Source organism: Garra rufa, chromosome 21 (assembly GCF_049309525.1).
Source record: "Garra rufa chromosome 21, GarRuf1.0, whole genome shotgun sequence".
Taxonomy (NCBI): domain Eukaryota; kingdom Metazoa; phylum Chordata; class Actinopteri; order Cypriniformes; family Cyprinidae; genus Garra; species Garra rufa.
In genome coordinates, this window is record NC_133381.1 from 37,103,352 (window position 1) to 37,127,750 (window position 24,399).

Here is a 24,399-nt window from a genome sequence, read left to right on the forward strand (position 1 = left end):
GTCCCATTTAAAATATATTGAAATTCTAATACATTTGCAAGTATATTTGTTTAAAGTAAATGTTTCCAGAAGTACTCTTTTTAAAAACTTGCTAAAGTCTAAAATCATGCTGAATCTAAATAAAACTGACTGATAATTTACATTTAGCTACATTTAAAATAGGACCATATGTGACGGTTTATTTCAGGCACTGCAAAAGCTGTCAATGCCAATGGTGAAAGTGGCATACCGACTTAAAGTATTCAAAATCTTAAAAGTGATTTTTCGTTGTCTTCGTTTGAGTGTTGAAACTAACTGGAATGCTGAAAGTTTTGTTTATCAACATTCCTGTACAGTTCCTGTTAAAGCTACTTGTAAACAACAAACCTGTGTGTCCCATCATATTTACTGTGAAAGCAAGAACAAGACAAATCTGTATGCAAAGATTGAACTCAAACTGTGTCTATTTTCATTTCACTGATATTTCAGTGCAATACAGGCCTAACTGAGAACACAACTATGTCTCCTGAGATAAAAACATGCTGCAATGTGACTGAACAAGATGTCTATGTAACAAGGAGCCAATAAAAACATTCTAATATAGCTAGCATAAATGCAAAATATATGTACGTATAAAACAAACTACACAACCCACAAGTCTGACTGCATGTTTGCATTAATAATTAGCTTTGTCACTTAGCTGAAAAGGAACTTGCTTTAAACATTACTGTATCATTTATTTTCTCCGAGGGCTGTCGTGCAGTTTACACGTTCTGTCAAACCTCTGAGAATTATTTTGTGAGGCTTCAAGTATCTGCTTATCAAATGTGCCTGATGTCATATTTTTTTGGACGGGCGTGCTGAAGCATTGCTCTGCGCTTCGAACATGTTTCAGCCTGCGTGTTGCAACCGCTTGAGAAAAAGAAAGAAAATGATAAGTGAGTGAAACTGCTGTGGGAAAAGGGTCAGTTTTTTAGTCTTGACGGTTGCAAGCTCAAGCCAATCAGATGTCTTGCAACGTCTTCACAACGGAACACATCCCACCATCTATTGTTGTACAAATGAACTCCTTCACCCAACCCACTGGGCAAAACCTTGGATATATCATGAGTCAACATTCACTGTCAGCTTGCTCTGACATGAAGCTGAAGTCGCCTATGGAAATGATGTTGGTCATTATTATTTCGAAATACTTCATTTTGACCGATTTTCAGAGTTGTGACCAGACGGAAAGCCCAGCTGTAACAACTGGTCAATGACATGATCTATTCATTCATTCAAAAATACAAATCGACATTTTTGATTTCCGTATTCAAATTTAAAGGGATAGTTCACCCAAAAATAAAATCTGTCATTAATTACTCACCATCGTGTCTTTCGGTAAACCGTCAGAACACAAATTAAGACCATTTTGATGAAATCCGAGAGCTTCCTGACCCCACATAGACAGCAATGTAACTGCTACATTCAAGGCCCAGAAAGGTAATAAGGACATTGTTAAAATAGTCCATTTGACATCAGTGGTTAAACCATAATTTTATGAAGCTACAAGAATACTTTTTGTGCACCAAAAAACAACTTTATTCAACAATTTCTTCTCTTCGGTGTCAGTCTTACGTCTTTATTCCATGTCAGAGACGAAATTGAGCAACTTATATCACATGGACTATTGTAATGATGTCCCTAGTACTTTTCTTGAATGTGTCAGTTGTGTTGCTGTCTATGCAGGGTCAGAAAGCTATTGGATTTCATCAGAAATATCTTAATTTGTGTTCTGAAGATGAACAAAGGTCTTCATTTTTGGGTGAACAACCACTTTAATTTTGATATATATTTTGGGGGCAAAGTTAATAAATGCCAAACAACTGTCCTGATATTGTAAAGAATATATTAGAAATGTCTGCAAATGTCATGTGGTGCAACCAGCAAAGTAAAAAACTCCAAAAACATGCAGAGAAAACATAAAACAGGAAATTACATCACAGAGAGGACCACTAATAATAATCAAAATAAAAATATAAATGAATAAGAATTTGATACTTGAACTTTTTATGATAAAACAAGGTTGTAAAATGTCATGTGGTACAACCTCAAAAAAGGGTAAAATGTATCAATATTGCTAATAATAAAATAAAATGAAAAATACACTGAATTATATATTTAAAAATTATAATGATGATTAAAATGTGTTCATTCACATGTATTCAGCCTATGTTACCCTGGATTTTTTTGAAACCGAGAGATTAATGCGTATTTTTGAAGCTTTTAACTGATGTATGGTTTGTTAGGATAGGACAATATTTGGCTGAGATACAACTATTTGAAAATATTGAATCTGATGGTGCAAAAAATGCATATTGCTAATCAAAAAGTAAGTTTTAATATATTTTCAGTAGAAAATTTACAAAATATCTTCATGGACCATGATCTTTTCTTAATATCCTAATGATTTTTGGCATAAAAGAAAAAAAATCATTTTGACCCATTCAATGTATTTTTGGCTATTGCTACAAATAAACCCATGATACTTAAGATTGGTTTTGTGGTCCAGGGTCACTTAAATGAAAATACTTATTTTGCTTTGGAAATCCAGAAATCTTGGTGATAAATAATATTAATATATAAAGAATATAAAGAAAATGATAAAGATAAATACACTCACATGTAATAATTCAAAGTATAAAAAAAGTATACAAATTATGTTATATGGTGCATATATTTAGCAAAATGCTCTTCTCTACAGTTAATTTTTCTACCTAACATGTTTTTAGTTACTGAATTAGTTTTTTCTGAGGTAGATGTGACGTTACGTGACATTGTTTACTATATTGACGTCTTTGCATGTTTATTATATGCTAAAACTGGTATTAAAGCAGAGATCAGTTCATATCCTGCTTCTCTTGAACTGAGGCGCTACAGCGATCTGTCAATCCACATTAAACAGCTCCAAAATGGCATTTATTGTTTGAATACAGTAACAAAATGGCGAGTTTGAAATCCAAGACTTTGTCTCATATCAAAACTAACAAAGCATAAAGCTTATTGCAATTTATTAGATGAGAGGTGCACTACACTGTTCCATTCATTAAAGGAGTAGTTCGCCATCAGAACAAAAAATTACAGATAATGTACTCACCCCCTTGTCATCCAAGATGTTCATGTCTTTCTTTCTTCAGTCGTAAAGAAATGATGTTTTTTGATGAAAACATTTCAGGATTTCTCTCCATATAATGGACTTGGTGCCCCCGAGTTTGAACTTCCACAATGCAGTTTAAATGCAGCTTCAAAGGGCTCTAAATGATCCCAGATGAGGAAAAAGGGTCTTATCTAGCAAAACGATCAGTTATTTTCTAAAAACTTTACAATTTATATACTTTTTAATCTCTACACAGAGTACACACAGAGCTAGACAAGACGAGCATTTGAGGTTAAAAATTATATAATTTGTAATTTTCTTTTTAGAAATTAGCGGATCGTTTTGCTAGATAAGACCCTTCATTCCTCGGCTGTGATCGTTTAGAGACATTTGAAGCTGCATTTTGGAAGCTTAAACTCGGGGGCACCATAGAAGTCCACTATATGGAGAGAAATCCTGAAATGTTTTCCTCAAAAAACATAATTTCCTAACGACTGACGAAAGAAAGACAAGGGGGTGAGTACATTATCTGTACATTTGTGTTCTGAAAGTGAATGAAAATCAAATAAAATTGAGAAATCAATATGTTTTACCCAGCCCTAGTTGTAATATTTAATGATTATAATACACTACTGGTTACACCACATGACATTTAGTCATTAAGGCTTTAAAAATGGTATAAAAGTTTTTTGAAAAAGAAATGAAAGCAACATGAATATGAAGGATATAACTTCCCAAGCAATTTAATAATCCACCAGTCCGTTGATGTCCCATAAAACCTGACCTTTCTGCTGACCTCAAGGATATATCAGACATGAAAGGACAGGGATAGAGGAGCGTTCAGTATACGGGCCCACGCTACCCTCACCCTCTCGCTGTGTTTGCACTGTAAGCACACAAGACAGCTTGATAACATCTTCCTAATAGTTTCTCCAAAACATCACAGCTTATCCCAGCAACCTTCAGCGCTGCTCTGTTTATTGGGAAAACGCAAAAAGCAGTTAGTCATTTGAGCACATCATGGAGATCCTTCACTCTTTCTATCTTATTTGCTTAGCATCCCGCTTTTGTCCCGAGGCAGTAACTGGTCAAATGGCAGCGAAGAGGTGAGCAGCCGTTACTGAGAGCAAATAGGATGTGGCTTGGATGTAATAAATATCAGTACGACTTTATCGGTGCCTGGTTGAATACTGAGAAACACTAGACTCAAGACTATAAAATACATGCAGTTACCGTAGGATGAGTCCTGGCAAGCCTAAAAGGTGGTCTGTATTTGCATCTTATTGCCCTCACATCCTGGTGCTCTGCACTCAGACCTATGACTAGAGCTGGCAAATAACTGTCAAGAGCAGGAGCAAGTAGGAAGAACACAAACAGAAGGGAATCACGCACCACATCCTGAGGGAACAGCAAATAGACTCAAGCAAATCCAGCCATCCGTCCTTCTAAGGAATATGTTACTAAATGTAATTTAAGTGTTACCAGTGTGCTCACTGTTCATACAATATAAAAGTATTATATACATATTTAGTTTCATTCCATGTTAAAACAGGTGCAAACGTTTTTTTCAACTCAAAAATTGGTAGTGGATTTGACAAATAATCAAAAAGAAGGTCATTTTTGTAGTGTTTTCTTTTATGTTGACACCCTTAGAAAGCCATTTTAAACCTGACCTGTATTTTCATTTACACTTGTGACTAAAATCGAGAGGGATGCATGTGCTAACGAAGTCTACATCATCTGTTTGTCATACATGCAAATGATCTCTTATGACTCCCTTGTACTTCCTTGTTGATGTTTTCATTATATATCAGTTTCTTCCATTTTCTACAGTATTCACCTTGTTTGAGTTACATTAAACACACATTTTAAAAAAAGAAATATATGAAAATTGACAGCCGTTTAGTTCTACACAGCTTAATAAAGGCTACAAATTTGCTGAAACAACAAATAAAAAATAATTGCCGGATTTTTTGATCTGGCTAACTATAATTTGCTCCAGGCTTTTAAGGTTTTTCTTTGAATGCATAGTTTTGTAGGGTGTTTTTCAATGGGTGTTGGTTCGGTTGTTTTGCTATGAGCAAGAGAATCAATCCTTATTAAGTTAGTTTCATGTGTGAAATTACGTCCCGTTCTTTTGTTCCAACAAGGCTTTAGGACTCTAGATGTTGCGCTTAATTAAATAACTGCCAGATACAGTAATAAACCTAATCTGTTTTTGTAATACACAAATAAAAAAAATATATATATATTACAATTCCAATGCATTAGCTTCAAATGCATATGTTTTAAACCAAAATAAACAAGCACCTAAAGCTAAATTTGGTACAGCCATACTTGCATACGTTCTGTAATAAGTTCCTGCTGTCAGCACACATTCAAAGCCATGACAGCAAATATAAACAGTGTGCCTGCTCAAGCAAGAGTCTAGGCATTAGGGTAAATAAACATTGCAGCGAGCTCAGAGGAGAAGTGTGTGTATGGAGGGGGAGTATAAACTGAAAACTAATGATAGCATCTCTAAAGCCTTCTTTCACTAAGGAGAGGTGCTCATCCTTGTATCTTATTAGGTATTATCTCTACTTAAGTGTTTAAACTTACTTATATAGTAGTGAGAGTGACTTTCTACACTCAGGTAGAGATAGTAATTACTGTTTGGAGTGACAGAATGTCACAAAAAGTGACAGGGGAAAGAGTTTCAATGAAATTAGGTGATTTGCATGTTAAAAAAAATGTAAATGTGATGATTTGGGGAACTTGAAGCAAGATATACATCTCCTTTTTGGCTTGTAGTCTACTTGTAGTCTATTAAATATGCAAATAAGTCTATAATATGCAAATAAACACAAATCAGTGTTTCATAAACAAACAAATGGATTATTCAAAAGATTACTGTTGACCGTTAGGAAACAGTTTTTGAACATTTACATCATTAGCATGTAGTATTATTATGTTGTGATTATAGTATTATGTTATATAAAGTAATTTACTTTATAAAGCACCGTCATTAAATATACTTGCATTAACCCCCTTTTTTCGGTTAAGGAGCTCTAATCTTTAGTTTTGGGTTGGTGTGGGTGTTCACAGCGGTTTGAATCGGACCTATCCTACGCTAAATGTATGCAGGGTACTTAGTTGTATTGGCAACACCTAATATTGTTATGCATACAAATCACAAGAAGCTAAAGACACACGAATACATGTGAATAGAAACGCTGCTGAACTACCGAAACTAATTTACAGCAAAATAACTAATTTTATTGTTTAAATGTGTCTTACTCTATGGTGATAACAGTATAGGCTTACATGTGTGACCCTGGACCACAAAAACAGTCTTAAGAAGCAATAGCCAAAAATATATTGTATGGGTCAAAATTATCAATTTTTCTTTTATGCAAAAAAATCATTAGGATATCAAGTGAAGATCATGCTCCGTGAAGATATTTTGTAAATTTTCTACGTAAATATATGAAAACGTACTTTTTGATTAGTAGGATGCTTTGCTAAGAACTTAGCGATTTTCTCAAGATTTAGATTTTTTTTTTTTCTCCCTTGGATTCCAGATTTTAAAATAGTTGTATCTCAAACCATACATTAATGTAAAGCTTTCTGATGATGTATAAATCTCAAAAGTTGACCCTTATGACTGATTTTGTGGTCTGGGGTCACATATAATTTAAAGAGAAATTAGTCAAATTAGTATGTTTAGTAAGTTTTTTTTAATCAACCTCCGATCATCTTCAACATGCAATAAGACAAAGCAACAGTTTAAACATTTCTCTGACACTAAATTTCATTTTTAATGTAAATTGTCATTATACAGAAGCATTAGCTACTATAAGATGGTTTAAAAGACTTTAGAAAAGTAATATTCAACTGTATGAAATATATATCTGAATCAGATGTGTTTGCAACAATTAAAATACTATAGATAAAATTATAGCTACATTAACTATTTAAATAAAAAAATTGCATTACATTGCAATGTTAATTTTATTAGGTTTGTTAAGTGTTTTTTAATCAACCTTAGGCCATCTTCAACATGCAATAATACAAAGCAACAGTTTAAACATTTCTCTGACACTAAATTTCATTTTTAATGTTAATTGTCATTATACAAAAGCCTTAGCTACAGTAAGATTGTTTAAAAGACTTTTATTCCACCCCTTGAACATTATAAAAGTAATGTTTGCAAAAATTTAAATACAGCTAAACGTAACTCTGAACTACTAAAGGTCATCCAAAAATAAAATCATACTTAGTATACTTGAGTAATTTTGCTGTTTTATAGTGCTAAAATAAAATAATAATAATAAATACACTGCACTGTCAATTTCAGTAGGTTTTTGTTACGTAAAACTTGCAGTTTTTTATCAACCTCAGGCCATCTTCAACACGCAATAAGGCAAAGCAACAGTTTAAACATTTCTCTGACACTAAATTTCATTTTTACTTAAATAGATGGTAGATGGTTTTAAATCAATTTTATTCCACCCCTTGAACGTTATAAAAGTAATATTCAATTGTATGACACATTAATCTGAACCAGACATGTTTGCAAAATTTAAAATACAGCTAAATGTAACTGAACTACTGAAGCTCATCCAGAAATAAAAACAACAATTTTGTCACATAGTGCTAAAAAAAAGTATTACACTGCTCCATTCTTTTTATTAGGTTTTTAAGTTAAAAATGCAGGGTTTTTTAATCAACCTCAGGCCATCTTCAATAAGACAAAGCAACAGTTTAAACATTTCTCTGACACTAAATTTCATTTTTAATGTAAATTGTCATTATACAGGAGCCTTAGCTACTGTCAGAGGGTTTCAAATAATTTTTATTTAAGATTTTCTCACATAGTGCTAAAAAAAAAAGAGTATTACACTGCATCGTTAATTTCATTGGGTTTTTGTTAAAGTTAAACATGCAGGGTTTTTTTTTTAATCAACCTCAGGCCATCTTCAACATGCAATAAGACAAAGCAACAGTTTCTCTGACACTGAATTTCATTTTCAATGAAATAGATGGTTGATGGTTTCAAATGATTTTTTTCCAGCCCTTGAACATTACAAAAGTAGTATTTAATTGTATGATATATAAATCTGAATCAGATGTGTTTGCAAAATTTAAAATACAGCTAAATGTAACTGTGAATTACTGAAGCTCATCCAAAAATAAAAACATACTAAGATTTTGCTGTTTTGTAATGCTAAAATAATAATAAAAAGAGTATTACACTGCACTGTTAATTTCATTAGGTTTTTGTTAAAGTTAAACATGCACAGACCATAAGCAATGAGCAGTGTTGAATATTAAGCTCCTCCTCTCAGGTGTAATCCAATCCAGTGCCCTGTCACAGGTAAAACCGGCCCCAATTTCTCAGTATATCCAAAAAAGCGAGAAAAGCCAACAAAACCCGTTCTCATACAGGCAATTCTAACGCAGCCCTCATCCCATCCTGTAAACGTAGCTCCATACAAGAAGAAGAAGGATCGGATTTACAGTACCAACTAGAAAGTCCAGTTCGACCATAAGAGATGTCACAGGAGCATGACAAGTAAGTTCAACACTGTAGCAGGTCCATAGTCTACCGAGAGATGATCAACAGAAAAGGATCCCATGATTGAAAAAGCATGCACTATTTACTGCTTAATCTTGGTTTATTTGCTGGAACTGACAGAGATTAGCTTCTACAGTCTGACTTGTCTCAGTAAGTCTTGCCATGAGGAGTCGAACTGACAGCCGAGAGCCGATTCCGCTACACAGTTGCTGTCTGGGCTCTTCAGTTCACCTGTCATGTTCAGACCTGCTACGGTCACAGGTGTATCTGCACCTGCCGCGGGAGTTACGAGCGCCGTGCTCTATTTGTCAGACTTGTGTGGTTTGGTTCATTTTTGCGTGCGCATTTTCCTCTTTGGATTGAAATCACATTTGAAAAAGCTGACATTTTGGTAGCATTCATTATAAGTAAATGCTTCTTGGAAAACAACATTTGTGTTTTTGAAAAGCAACAAAACTGGCTGAATTTGTAAGGTTTTTAGACATTAAAACATCTCGTGATGCTGTACGTGTTTGATTATTTTATGGATTAGAATGCTATGGTTTATCAAGTTTGAAAGAGTGCATCTGCTTTCAAGGCGTTGGCAATTCCTTCTCAGGAAGAGTGTTTAAGTCTTTGTACATTGTTTAAAGTGTTTAGGAAAACTTTCTAAAAACAAATATCAAAGTATACACTTAAAATATTTGCCCGTTGTTGAGCTTTCCCCCATGCAAACAAATCTTTGTTGACGGCCATCACCATAGCGTAAGCAATGTGAGACCTTGTATCTGTGAATCCTGAGGAGAAAGCTAAAACTCTCCTGAGTTAGTGTTTGGAGTTTGTAATTTTGCAATTAGTAATTTTGCGCTTGGTCGCCTCTTTTGTTTTAGAAGTGGGATTGCGTGTCCACAAGGTTTTATTGTCCCAGGATAACGGATCTATCGGGTTGCAAAGCTAAAATCAAACAGGGAGAAAGAATGGCACAATTAGTGATCAAATTACTCGTAATCCGTTCGCGCTAACAAACCTGGATGCAAAGGTTTGTCATAGCAACTCTATGGATTCATTCCATTATTAAAGGCCGGAGTGTTGTGTGACCAGCAAACCAAGAGAGACTAAACAGACTATCCATCATCGAGACAAAGCCTGTCCTGAATAAGGTTTATACTTTAAAACTTTCTTTCTATTTTTTTCTAAGTCTTTAACCTCGCCCTGCTTACCCTCCTAATTAAAAGGTTTCAAAGTTGAAAGTTGTCCTTATTTCACTGTCAGACATTTCAACGCTTAAATGCATTTAATGAGCACTGAATCAGAGCACATTCAATCTCTGTAAGCCGCCTTTGTCTAAATAATAGATGATGGTACTCATGAGAATGACATAACGATGACGAAAACGCACAACCGGTTTTCTTAATGAACTTTGTCACAGTCTGCGACAAAAAAAAAAGTCACTCTCCTTCTGACACTTTACTGGTCGCCTTACTGGAAGAGCCAGTGAAACATGCTGTCAAACGGGAAGCTGCGGTCTGTGCAGAGATTTGTTGTTTGGGCCGGTTTTGTCACAGATTCTAAGATAAAGAAGGCCTTTCACAACAGCCTGCTCTTTTGTCAACTTTGACACCTGCAATAATGCCAAAACATCTTCAGATTGTTGATGCTCAACATCCATCATTTTGTTCCCTTTGACTCTTTGTGTTTACAAATCACACTGCCTGACGATTCATTTAACTCACGGTTCGTTTAGTACTGACGGCTCTTTATGAACTGTTCCTCACAGTAAGCGAGCAGTGCTCGTGCTACAGAATGATCCGGCGTACAACCAGCGGCGGCCTTTCACGAGTGAGGATGAGGCCTGGAAGTCGTTCCTGGAGAACCCCCTCACAGCCGCCACCAAGGCCATGATGAGCATCAATGGAGATGAAGACAGCGCCGCAGCTTTGGGTTTTCTATACGAATACTACAAGGTATGACTAGTCGATTAAATATAAAAGCATTAAATATTAGCAAAATAAATTTGAATAATACACCAAACACAATAAAAAACATATATACGGTTGAAGTCGAAAGTTTACATACACCTTGCAGAATCTACAAAATGTTAATTATTTTAGCAAAATAAAAGGGATCATACAAAATGCATGTTGTTTTTTATTTAGGACCTATCTGAATAAGATATGTTGAATTTAGAAAAATGATCCAGTTTAAAAGTTTACATATGCTTGATTCTTAATACTGTATGGTTTCCTGAAAGATCCACATCTGTTTGTTTTTTAATTGATAGTTGTTCATAGTTGTGCTGGCTGTTCTTCAGAAAAATCCTTCAGGTCCCACAGCATTTTTGTGTATTTGAACCCTTTCCAACAATGACTGTTTAATCTTGAGATCCATCTTTTCACACTGTGGACAACTGAAGGACTTGTATGCAACATACAATGCTCATCAATGCTTCAGAAGGAAAAACAATGCATTAATGCATCCGAGGGTGAAAACTTTTGAAATTTGTCGATCAGGTACAATTTAAGGTATTTTGTGAGTATCATGCAAGTATCTTTTGTAGCTTCTGAAAGGCAGTACTAAATGAAGAAAATCTGATATTTAGCCAAAATAAGAAAAATGTGCACATCTTCATTCTGTTCAAAAGTTTTCACCCCCTGCTCTTAATGCAGTGAAAAGACGGATCTCAAAATCATACAGTCATTGTTGGAAAGGGTTCAAATACACATAAATGCTGAAAAAACAAAGAATTTGTGGGGAACTTTTCTGAAGAACACCAGGCAGTTTAACTGTTCAGGACAAACAAGGGACTCAACAACTATCACTTAAACCAAAAAAAAAAGCTTTGGATCAAAGTGTATGAAAACTTTTGAACTGAGTCATTTTTTATAAATTCAACAGTTATTTTCGCTTGTGGACTATATGTAAACGTCTTTTAAGTGAAATAACATGCATTTTGTATGATCCCTCTTATTTTGGTAAAATAATTAACATTTTGCAGATTCTGCAAGGTGTATGTAAACTTTTTTTTTTTTACTGTGTGTATAACGTTACATATAAGGAACTAAATAACGAAGAATTAATTTAGTGACATCTGACATCATTTTTCTTTGCCAAATGTCACTTAGTATATTAAATATGTTCATTGGCAGATATAATGGGTGAAGCTGATGCTATTGGATGTGGTCAGACTTACATAGAGTTTGTTTACTTTCCCCAGGTGCCGCGGGAAAAGAGAACAATATCCCAGCCAAAGGCTGACGTCCTGGGCTCTGATGTGGATCCCAACAAAAGGTGAAGCTCTCATCAAAGATGCAATAGTGAATGCCGTTTTTCCCATACTGAGAAGATGAGATCCTACTTTATATTATTCGGTGCTAGGCTAGGGCTACAACCAGCTCACGAATAGATACAAATAAATAAAGGAAACGGTCAACGACAACTTATTTGATTGATTCGTCGGGCCTGTTGACAAACGCGCAGGACGCACGTCAGTGACATCACTGAAAGAGAAAGTGTTAGAAGCTGTACGAAGCGTAAGAACAGTTTTTTAATAAATACTTTAAATATTAAGCGCATATAGTTTCATGTTGCCGCGGTGCCTTGTTACGTTTAATGCTTTTAAGAGGGTTTCTCCTCAGCGGAGATATTTATATTTTTATACATATTTTGTTCTTGTTTAAAGCCAAGCTAAGATTCCCATTTCGTTAAGAATGTAAGGAAAATAAATAAATAAATACATAGAGATTAAATACTATACTTACTTACGCATGCGCGTCCACTAGAAGCGGTAAACATATCTTCCTATTCGTTCCATTTAGGTTACAAAACGACAACATTTAATTGAAATCCCACATATAAAGCATGTAATTTGTATACAAACATATTTTAACATTTAGTATGAGCTGAAGCTTATTTTTTAATATATATTGCATTTATATTTCATTTTTCTCAATGCGTAGCATTTTTGTGAACGTGTGTTGCAGTTAACCTTGCTGAAAAAACAGAACAATAGACATCATCACAAAATGTGTAATGGTTTTACTGGTTACAATTGGACTTGTATTGGTTTTAATGGAAACTGTAATGGACCCTGTGGGTTTCTACTTGTAATTGGTCACCTTTTGTTGGTGTCTTGTTAAAACCACTAAATCCCAATGGAATATGTCCCAAAACGCACTACACTACAGAAAGCCATTTTTAACAGTTTTAATGGTTAAAAGTTGATGGTTTGTAGTGGAAACCATTGGAATTTCTGTGATGGTTTTCTACATTTCAGCAGGGAAATGTATACTTTCTATATGTTTCAGTTTTTTTGTAGGTCATTCAAAACTTTTTCAAACATCTTATATTGTATATTTATTCATTTACATTCACAACAGAACCATGCTGACCACTCTCCAAGAGCCATCGGGGGAGAACCGAATCCAGGTTCTGAAAGGAGTAAACATCGTTCTTCCTGGAAACCAGCACTCCCAGGACAAGAGAGGTCTTTTCCCCTCACCCGATACTACAGTGACAGTATCCATTGCTCCTGGGCCAAACTACCCAGTGAAGACTGAGGGTCCCTCACACGGATTCTCCGTCACAGTCCCCAATCCCCACTGCTCAGAACCAGACAGTCACACGGTGGTATTCGACCCTCAGCTCCCTCACAACCAGTTCAGTCCAAACACACAGCCACGCACCCCAGACTCGACCTTCCCAGAGAACTCAGATGTAAGCTCTCACACACACACACACGCACACATCTCAAGTCTCCCACCCTCAGACAATACTTCATTTACCTGGTGACTCTAAAGACATTGTTGTATTGAGCCCCCTCCCTATTTTTATTTGAACATGCCAAAATAGCAGCTAGCATGTCATTATGCCATTGTCTCTCTTACACAATAAAGTGCTGTATTTTCCTCTCACATAATAGCCAGGGCCTTTTCTCTCTCTCTTGCCCGCTCTCGTTCCCGCTCCCTCTCTCTCTACCTGCTTTTTTTTTTAACTGGAGGGAGGATTTCCTTAGAAATGATAGTTCCACAAAAACCTTACACACACACAGGGAGAGCTGTTTGTTTTTTCTTTTGCTTTAGCAATCAGCTTTCTCCCACTGACTGAATGCATGGTGGTTGTTTGTGCTAATGCCAGGCCCTCTTGCCCCTCTTTTGTCCACTACAGGTGTTTGCGTTCCCAAGGGATCTCCAGTTAGGCATGGGACCCATCCAGCAAGAGGACTATGCCACTTTTGACACAGTGTCAGGGTAAGCAAGCGCTTGCTGGCAGAAACATAAGCTTTTAAGAGAAAACATTTCAGATTCTATCAGATGAGTGTGTGCAAATAACCTGAATAGGGTTACTAGCGCATCCTCCTGACAGGCGCTCATCATAGCCTATGGGTAAATGAACGTCAGCCTAAAACAAATATAACAAGCTGCCTCTTCCGTGTAATAGCAAACATGCAAATTGTCATGGGTGTATTTGGTTTGATGGTGCAAATGTGTATTAAGTAGTGACCCCATTTTTTTTGTGTGTGTGTGTGTGTGTTTGATCAACAGTAATAATTTCGAATACACATTAGAAGCCTCTAAGTCTCTCAGACAGAAATCTGGTGATGGCACAATGACGTACCTCAACAAGGGCCAGTTCTATCCCATCACTCTCAGAGAAACCGACAATGGCAAACTGCTGCACGGCCCCATCTGTAAAGTCAGGGTGAGATATATATTAAAACTATTTTTATTGTATTTTTTTTATGTTATGTTTATAGTTTAGTTGCTCTTAAATATATTTGGACACTTCAGCCACAATAAATAAAATCAAATAATAAAAGAAACGTGATCCTGGACCACAAAACAGTCATAAAGGTTTTGAAATTGACATTAATACATCATCTGAAAGTTGAATAAATAAGTTTTCCATTGATGTATGGTTTGTTAGGATAGGACAATATTTAGTTTGAGATACAAATATTTCCAAATCTGGAATGTGAGGGTGCAAAAAATCTAAATATTGCGAAAAACACCTCAAATGTAGTTCTTAGCCATGCATGTTACTAATAAAAAAATAGGTTTGGATATATTTATGGTAGGAAATTTACAAAATATCTTCATGGAACATGATCTTTACTTAACATCCAAATGATTTTTGGCATAAAAAAAATATAATTTTGATCCATACAATGTATTCTTGGCTCTTGCTACAAACGTTTTGTAGTCCAGGGTCATAACTAAAGAAATATTAATATGAATGAATGACTAAATATTTCTATAATTATATAATATTCATTGTACTTTGCAGCCACTAAAAGTAATCAACCCCCAAAACACTTTAGACTTAACATTGAATGAATGGCTATGTATCATATTGTATAATATGCATCTTAGCATGTATTTAGGAAAAGCAAAAAAAACAAAAGAAGTCTGTTTAATCAGACGGAAAAAAAAACAATTAATTATGTTGAACGTGAAAAAATGTATTTGGACACTTTATCTTTGTCAAACATTAATTGAGAATGTCTGTTGTTAACTTTCACATCCACTAATAAATTCCTTTTTGCCACTTGGTTAAAAGTAATTGCAAAAATGGCTCTGGAAAAATATATTTTCTAGCCATTTGATATTTTCTCATATAATGTGATTACATTCCTACATCTTTGTGTGTAGCTTACTGTAAGTGACTAGATACTTTCCAATGAAATTAGTGCCAAAAATATTCAGACACCAGATATCATTTTTGATATTTTTTTACTAGTGGGTGCAGAACACTATAGTTCATTTATTTAAATGAGGATAGCAAAATAAAGTAAACTGTGACCAAAAATTCTTCATACAGGGGCTACCAGTAAAACTGATTTGACACTTTGACCTGACAATGTTTTGTTACATACCTTTCTATCAAAGTTATCATTATCAAAATAAATTTGTTCTGACACAGTTTACCTCTTGAGTTCTTGTCGTATTTTCTAAATGTGTTCCATTTTCTAAACTATAGTGAATAAACTCTGATAATGTGATCAAAGTGTCTGAATAAATTTGGTTTGACTGTTTTTAAGTGTGTAAATATTTTCTGGACCTCTGGATGTACTAGTATTTCTTTGAGAGTGTGCATACTTTAATAGAAAACAGTAACACAGTGTTGTTTTTAATTTCAGAGTGTTGTGATGGTAGTGTTCGGAGAGGAGAAAACCAGAGATGACCAACTCAAGCACTGGAAATACTGGCACTCGAGACAGCACACAGCCAAGCAGAGATGCATTGATATTGGTAAGAAGCCTTTGTCTTGGGGTATCGGTACACCTTTGATCTCACTGATCCCACTCATACTTTCATGTCTCTTTGCTTTTCTGGGTCCAGTGTAGTTCAGGGTGGAGTAACGAGTACAGATAGCAAATAGGGGGGCTGCAGGTGGGGACAAGACAATAGTCAAGGGGAGAGCCATCAGTGACGTCTACAATGAGCACAACAAATAAAAGATGAGCACTGTAAAGCATGAAAGGATACACAACAGTATCTTGCTTTCAATGAAAGTCAACCCTTTTAAGACTTAAAGGGATAGTTCACCCAAAAATGAAAATTCTGTCAACATTTACTCATCCTCAATGTTGTTCCAAGCATATGTGACTTTCTTTCTCCTGTTGAACACAAAAAAGATATTTTGAAAATCAAATAGTTGATGGTAGCCATTCACTTGCATAATATGGAAAAACTGTATTATATTAGTAAAGCACAACATGTGTGAAAAACTGTTTAACTGATTTGGTTTTATCTAAAAAAGCTTATTAACATTTACTAAGACTTTCTCACGCACCCGTTCTCTTACAAAATGTGATTCTAATCTATACTCATTAATCAAGCCCCTTTTGTCTCCCACAGCGGACTACAAAGAAAGCTTCAACACCATCAGCAACATTGAGGAGATTTCATATAACGCCATTTCATTCACATGGGACATCAGTGAGGAAGCAAAGGTAAAGATTTTAGGGCACTTCTAACGTGTACAGATTTAATTAATAAACAACATTATTTATCTTTAATTTGATTCGCCTCTTTACATCCGTTCTGTTAAAAAGCTTTAGATTCATTAAAGGAGAAGTTCACTTTCAGAACAAAAATTTACAGTTAATTTACTCACCCCCTTGTCATCCAAGATGTTCATGTCTTTCTTTCTTCAGTCGTAAAGAAATTCTGTTTTTTGAGGCAAACATTTCAGGATTTCTCTCCATATAGTGGACTTCTATGGTGCCCCCGAGTTTGAACTGACAAAATGCAGTTTAAATGCAGATTCAAAGGGCTCTAAACAATCCCAGCCAAGAAAGAAGGGACTTATCTAGCAAAATGGTTATTTTCTAAAAAAAACATTGACAAATTATATACTTTTAATCTCATATGATCGTCTTGTCTAGCTCTGTGTGAACTCTGTGTATTCCTGTTCAAGACAGTTAGGGTATGTCAAAAAACTCCAATCTGACAAAATGCAGCTTCAAATGATCTCAGCTGAGGATTAAGGGTCTTATCTAGCTAAACGATTGATTATTTTCTAAAAAAAATTATGATTTATATACTTTTTAACCTCAAATGCTCATCTGTATTATGGGTCATGACAGTTAGGGTATGTCAAAAAACTCCAATCTCCTTTTCTCTATTTTCAAAATCATCCTACATCACTGTTTGACCTTTTTTTGTAAATGGCGTTTGATCATCTTTGCATGTTTACTTTGTAAACACTGGGTCAGTACTTCTGCAGCGATGTAGGACTATTTTGATGTTAGAGAAGAAAATACGATTGGAGTTTTTTGACATACCCTAACTGTCTTGAACAGGAGTTCACACAGAGCTAGACAAGACGATCATATGAGATTAAAAGTATATAATTTGTCAATGTTTTTTTAGAAAATAACCATTTTGCTAGATAAGTCCTTTCTTTCTTGGCTGGGATTGTTTAGAGCCCTTTGAATCTGCATTTAAACTGCATTTTGGAAGTTCAAACTCGTGGACACCATAGAAGTCCACTATATGGAGAGAAATCCTGCAATGTTTTCCTGAAAAAATATAATTTCTTTACGACAGAAGAAAGAAAGACATGAACATCTCGGATGACAAGGGGGTGAGTAAAATATCAGTAAATTTTTGTTCAGGAAGTGAACTTCTCCTTTAAGAGGTTACAAGTGAATAAGAGCAAACATCTTTCAATAGAAAATGTTTCCATGTGTTAAATTTCTAGGTATGTATTTTTGGTATGCGGATAAGGGATCTTAAAATAGACGTGACCTTTTAGAAAAAGTATGACTAACATAAAGATTTACACTCAAAACAGACCCAATCCTTAACACTTTGAGTACACACACACACACACACACACACACACACAAAAGGTTTATTCAGGCAACACAAACAAACTATGCTGTGTCCCAGGAAACTAAAGAGTTTCTCATTAAGAGAAATCCTAAGAAAGTGTGATAAAGGGGCTTTCCGAGATTAGTTTAGTTACTTGAGCTGAGTGTTGGTGTTTTCCAATATTGACTAATACCTTCAGTTTTCTTCAGATGAACATGCTTGACTGATATTTGTTATAATTGAGATTTGGCTGAGTTCTCAGATCATTAGGACAATTTTGTGCTAAACTGATGCGTTTATGGGGAGACGCGCCCAACAATGGCATCAAGAATGAGGAAACACAGATGGGGGAGCAGTGAGCACTGACATCTAATGGAATCCTGTTTGACGAGTGTGTCGAGACTAGTCGGGTTAAACCCGTCGCAAAGTGACAAACAGATTTTAGTTCAAATCCTCTGCCTCGGTCTGGTTAGTTTTGATTTTTCAGTTGTTTTGAAGCATCTGTCTGAGCACATACGGTTGTGTATTCATGTAATTGTACTTCCAATAAGTCCCATTAAAGTAAACAATCCGAAGTTTAAAAACTGAAATGGGGTATTTAAAAGCGAGCAGTGTTGTCCTATAACCAGGATGCAGATCATAAGATAGGCCCGGCGCTGTAGGATACTCATCCGTGTGCACAGTCTCCTGTGTGCCGACTATTTGCAGTGTTTCAGTGGGCGTGGTTTGGATTCTGTGTGCTTGTGAGAGACAGATACAGAGAAATAGACAACACTGAGAGAGCAAGGGCACGAGCCGAAGGTTTAGAAAAGGACGGTTGGAATGGGTTTGTGGCGCTCCCTAGCGGCCACCTTCAGAAATTACATGCATTGCGTGAATGCTTACCTGTGCAAATATTTGCAGAGCAGTTGAAAGTCTGTTTGTTTGTAATTCTTATTCTTACTTTGTCTAAGGCCTTTTGTTTATAATCTATTGTTACGTAAGGTGCTGTACTGACAATGAATAAAATTGAGTAAATGTTGCACTGGTTGGAATAAACAGATGCTGATCATATTGTTAGTTGTACATATACACAGCCATTCAAATGTTTAGGGTGAGTGAGATTTTTTTTTTTTTTTTTTTTTTTTTTTAGTAAAATTAATTTTATTCAGTGAGGATGCATTAAATTGATTAAAAAAAAATTACAGTAAAGACTTAAATAAATGATCTGTTTATAAAGGAATTCTGAAAAAAAGTATCTGTACTAGCTATAAATAATTTGTAATAATAAAATATTTTTTTTCAGTGTAAATTGTCTATAAATATGACAATTTATGGGCCCTATAAAATCCATTGTATTTTTTTCAAAATTCCATTTTTTCCATTTAAATTTTTCAGAATTTTGGAAAAAAAAAAGAAAAAAATGTATGTGTATAATAAAATTATTATGTAATTTTTTCATTTTCAGTGTAATATCGATAATAATCGTCATATGTAGGGCCCTATGAAATCTGTTTTATTTTTTTCCCAAATTCCATTTTATTTTTGTTCAAATTCTATTTTTTTCCTGTTTTATTTTTATTATTATTTTTTAAATGTATCACTATTACTATTACGGTTATTTGTAATAATACATCCACTTTTTTCAGTCTAAATTGCCTATAAACATCTTAATATGTAGGGCTTTTGAGATTTGTTTTATTTTTCCCCAAATTCCATTTTAGTTTTGTCTAAATTCCATTTTTTCCAGCTTTAATTTTACTACTACTACTTCTAACTATAACTGTAATACATTTCTTTTATTGTTTTATTGTTTTAATTTTTCTAGACTTTTTGTTAAAAAAAAAAGTTTAATTTAAAAAAAGATTTTTTTCTGGATTCAGTTTTTTTTCTGTAAAAATTTTTCTGGACTCCTTTTTAATGGCTAAATTTTTATTTTAATAATCAAAAAGCATGAAAAATCATGAAACCTTTACAATTTAACATTAATTTATCAAAAGTTTAACAAAAGATAAATTTTTAGTGGCCTGTAAAAAGTTTTAATTTTTCTCGCATTCTGTTTTGTTGTTACCAAATTCTGTTCAAGCATGTCTAATTGTTTGAATGCATAAAAACAACTTAATTTCTTAAAATTGAATTAAGTGTACTGACCTACTTTTGAGTCATTCGTTTCCGTGACATTATACGGTAAATTATATTTTTATGTAGTATTTCCAGAAACATTAATATAGATGAAACAGTAATAATTGATGTTTAATATGCCAGAATTCTAATTAAACTACTTCATCATATAATAAATTCAGTTAGTTTATTGGAACAGCCCTTCCAGAGTCTAAAGAACATTATGTGCAATGTGCTATATTTCTAATCTGTTTCCAAAAGGGGGCGACATCGAACAAAGATAATGCCATCACAGTCTGGTGTCCTCAGTTCACCTCTCACAAACATTTCACCTCGTGCATTTACAGAAATTAGCATTCATAAGTTCTAAACAAGCAGTGCTATCCACAGAGTTAATGTGAAGTTTAAGACTAAAGTAGGTCAGGCAAAAATACACTTTAAGCACTTTTTTTCTTTTTTGACAAATAAGGTGAATTTAGCTTTTATTTTGGCTTCACACATCTAAATTAATATAAGTTAAACTAATCAAATGGTGACCGAATGGCATTTAACTGCCCCCTCACTTCTCTCCTTAGATCTTCATCTCAGTGAACTGTCTGAGCACAGACTTCTCCTCTCAGAAGGGAGTGAAGGGCCTACCCCTTAACATACAGATCGACACCTACAGCTACAACAACCGCAGCAATAAGCCTATCCACCGCGCTTACTGCCAGATTAAGGTGTTCTGCGACAAGGGTGCAGAGCGCAAGATCCGTGATGAGGAGAGGAAACAGTCCCGTAGGAAGGGCAAATGCCCTGACGTCAACCCTCCTTTGGGAAACTGTAAGCACAACTTAAGTTTTTTACTTTGACATTAAGTTTTTAGTAGAAACGGGAGACTAGAGCTCCAGAGAGACTTGTTGCTCACTCTATCCTTGCCCGTTTTTCCCAGTTGGGCCAGATGTCAAGGTTCCCCTCCTGCACAAGCGCAGCGACATCACTATTTTCAAGACATTGACGGACTTTGAGACACAGCCCGTTCTGTTCATCCCTGACATCCATTTCTCTACCTTTCAGCGTCATGTGAGTACACTTTTTTTAATTTCACAATTAAAAATATTAGACATACAATACGTTTCTAAGTTTCAAATGAGCTTGGGGGTCAATAAGTGCAAAAAAAGGCTAAAAATATTATATTTGCAGCTTTCCATCATTATGAAACTCAAATGCACTGTGCTCTACAAGTATACAGCTGATACACATGTAGATTATCCAGTGTATGTTATGACACATTGCATGTGAGCACTGATGATAAGATACGAGAATGTACGATGTGAGCACAATCATATAGTTTAGGTTGATTTTGAACTCAGTAACTCTCCGGTTTCTGGGTTACTCTTGGCCGGCACTAAATCTGCAGCCTTTGCATTAGCAATCTAGAATCTTATCTGTTAGGCTTTGCTGGAGATGGTCCAGTCTGAAAAAAATTATATATATATATAAGAATGCTGATGCAAGATCGGGGTAATGCGGAGAAAAGTTAGAGGACACTGGTTTATGACGTTGCCCCGTTAAAATAACTTTTATTAAACACAGATGGTGTAAAATCGTGCATGTAATTGTGTTATTTCATTTCATTTACATCAAATTAAGAAAAGTCATTAAATATCAACATGATTTTTTTTCTATGTCTACCTGATGTCAAAAGTTTACATACACCTTGCAGAATCTGCAAAATGTTCATTATTTTGCCAAAATAATGTCATTTATTGTTTAGTACTGAACTGAATAAGATATTTCACATTAAAGACATTTACATATAGTCCACAAGAGAAAATAACAGTTGAACTTATAAAAATGACTCTGTTTAAAAGTTTACATACACTTGATTCTTAATACTGTGTTGTTACCTGAATCATCCACAGCTGTTTTTTTTGTTTTTGTTTAGTGATAGTTGTTCATGAGTCCCTTATTTGTCCTGAAAAGTTAGACTGATTACTGTTCTTCAGAAAAAGCCTTTCAGCATTTTTGTGTATTTGAACTCTTTTCAACAATGACTGTATGCTTTTGAGATCCATCTTTTCACAGTGAGGACAACTGAAGGACTCGTATGGAAATATTACAGAAGATTCAAACGCTCACTGGTGCTTTAAAAGGAAAACAATGCATTAAGAGCCAGGGGTGAAAACTTTTGAACAGAATGAAGATGTATACATTTTTCTTCTTTTGCCTAAATATATATTTTTTTTCATTTAGTACTGCCCTTCAAAAGCTACAGAAGATACTTGCATGTTTCTCAGAAGACAAAATAAGTTAAATTAAATTTAACCCTGATCTTCAATTTCCTAAATTTTTACCCCTGACTCTTAATGCGTCATTGTTTCCTTCTGAAGCATCAGTGAGTGTTTGAACCTTCTGTAATAGTTACACGAGTCTCTCAGTTGTCCTCAGTGGTAAAAGATGCATCTCAAAACCAAACAGTCATTGTTGGAAAGGGTTCAAACACAAAAATAATGAAAAAACTAAAAATTTGTGGGACCTGAAAGATTTTCCTGAAGAACAGTGGGCTGTTCAGATTGAACAACTATCACTAAACAAAAAAACATCTTTCAGGATCCTTCAGGTAACAACTATTTGAAATCTAATTCAGGTCAGCACTAAATAAAATATAACATGCATTTTGTATGATCCCTCTTATTTTAGTAAAATAATTAACATTTTGCAGATTCTGCAAGGTGGATGTAAACTTTTGACTTCGACTGTATATAATGCACTTGAAAGTGTTAAAAATCTGTTTAAGATTATGATTTGTGGTCTTTTAAAAGTATTAATTATCTAATTATGTCAGTGCCACTGTGACGAGGCCTGCTAGCAGAATCATTTCAGCCTCCATTTTATCGTCCGCATATGTACGCAAAAGCATATTGACATCATCATTTTAGTGCTTTTTATTGCCCGTGTGAGTGCAAACTGCTGAAACATTTCACAGAAACAGCAGATTGCCGTTGGGTCACGGTGACCAGAATGATGCAGCCAGTGAAAGGAATATAATCATTTCTCGCGGTTATGAAATCTGCCGTTTATGGCATGGGATTGGCTGTTATCAGAGGTTTCTTGGCAAGGGATCACATCTTAAGCCCACGCGCAGTTTCTTAACAAATCAAAACATGCATAATTTACTCCAGTCATAAACTTCACTGGTACCCATAATGTTCTTAGACCTGTATTTTAGTTTCTTGCTAGAACCCTTCTTTTAATTTCACCGTCCACCTTTGACTTAAAAACCTGGTCACCCATACGGCTCAAATCACATGACGCACAGGAGAGCAAATGTTAGACAGTGTCCTTAAACATGACCTTTGATCATCAGTAGTTGTGTGACATTGAAACCCAGAGTATACCTACAGCCAAAAATAAACCCTATTTACTCTTCACTCAAATCACACACAAAAAGAACAAGAAATGCGAACTTTGCCATACTTTTCTAGTGTCACACGAACCAAGCAAGTCCAGAGCTGTGGAAAGATGATGTGATTTTATACAGTGATTCAAATGTTCTTGCTATCGTTCTGAATGGTCAGCTTTAAGCTCTGGGGGTCTTTTGAGGTGAGTTTATATTGCAGTATGCAGGACCGAGAGCAAAAAATAGAAAAAGAAAAAAAGTTGGTCTCAATTTACAAGTGCATCATTAATCATCCGAAGTAGGGTAAATGTGTTAGCATGTGTTAATGGTTTAACCCAGGGGTCTTCAACAAGGGGGGTTGCGGTCGTCCTGCAGGAGATCTGGAAATGATTGTTTTGTCTCAAACAGATTTTTGTGGCAAGTTCAGCTGAATGTTCAATTCTCCTCCTACATTAAAAATACATCAAGTAAAATTAAAATGTAATGACTTTTCAATGTGAGCTTACATAAATGTTCTGTACTCAATATGCTCACAGAGGCTGCATGTATTTAATTAAAAAAATGCAGAAAAAATATTATTACAATTTTAAACAGCTGTTTTCTTTATATAAACACTGCTGTTCAAAAGTTTGGCATCAGTAAGATTTTTAATGTTTTTTGAAATAATCGTATGCTCATCAAGGCTGCATTTACTTGATCAAAAATACAAAACAAAATCAAGTAATATTGTGAAATATTATTACAGTTTAAAATAATAGTTTTCTATTTTAATATATTTTAAAATACAATTTATTCCTGTGATGCAAAGCTGAATTTTCAGCATCATTACTCCAGTCTTCAGTGTCACATGATCCTTCAGAAATCATTCTCATATGCTGATTTATTATCAGTGTTGGAAACAGATGTGTTTATTAATATTTTTTGGAACCTGTGATACTTTTTCCAG

General features: G+C 34.8%; 1 protein-coding gene across 1 annotated transcript in view; it reads left to right on the forward strand.

Annotated features, from left to right (window-relative positions):
- The first annotated feature begins 8,530 nt into the window (after positions 1–8,530).
- The window catches only part of LOC141295719 (grainyhead-like protein 1 homolog), a 29,556-nt gene continuing 13,687 nt past the window's right edge, over positions 8,531–24,399 (forward strand). The window contains exons 1-10 of the mRNA XM_073826985.1: positions 8,531–8,672; positions 10,432–10,618; positions 11,869–11,942; positions 13,031–13,367; positions 13,818–13,900; positions 14,195–14,351; positions 15,790–15,901; positions 16,511–16,605; positions 20,647–20,893; positions 21,003–21,133. Of these exons, the coding sequence (XP_073683086.1) occupies positions 8,653–8,672; positions 10,432–10,618; positions 11,869–11,942; positions 13,031–13,367; positions 13,818–13,900; positions 14,195–14,351; positions 15,790–15,901; positions 16,511–16,605; positions 20,647–20,893; positions 21,003–21,133 (1,443 nt within the window). The 5' untranslated portion in view covers positions 8,531–8,652. The remainder of the gene's footprint in view (positions 8,673–10,431; positions 10,619–11,868; positions 11,943–13,030; positions 13,368–13,817; positions 13,901–14,194; positions 14,352–15,789; positions 15,902–16,510; positions 16,606–20,646; positions 20,894–21,002; positions 21,134–24,399) is intronic.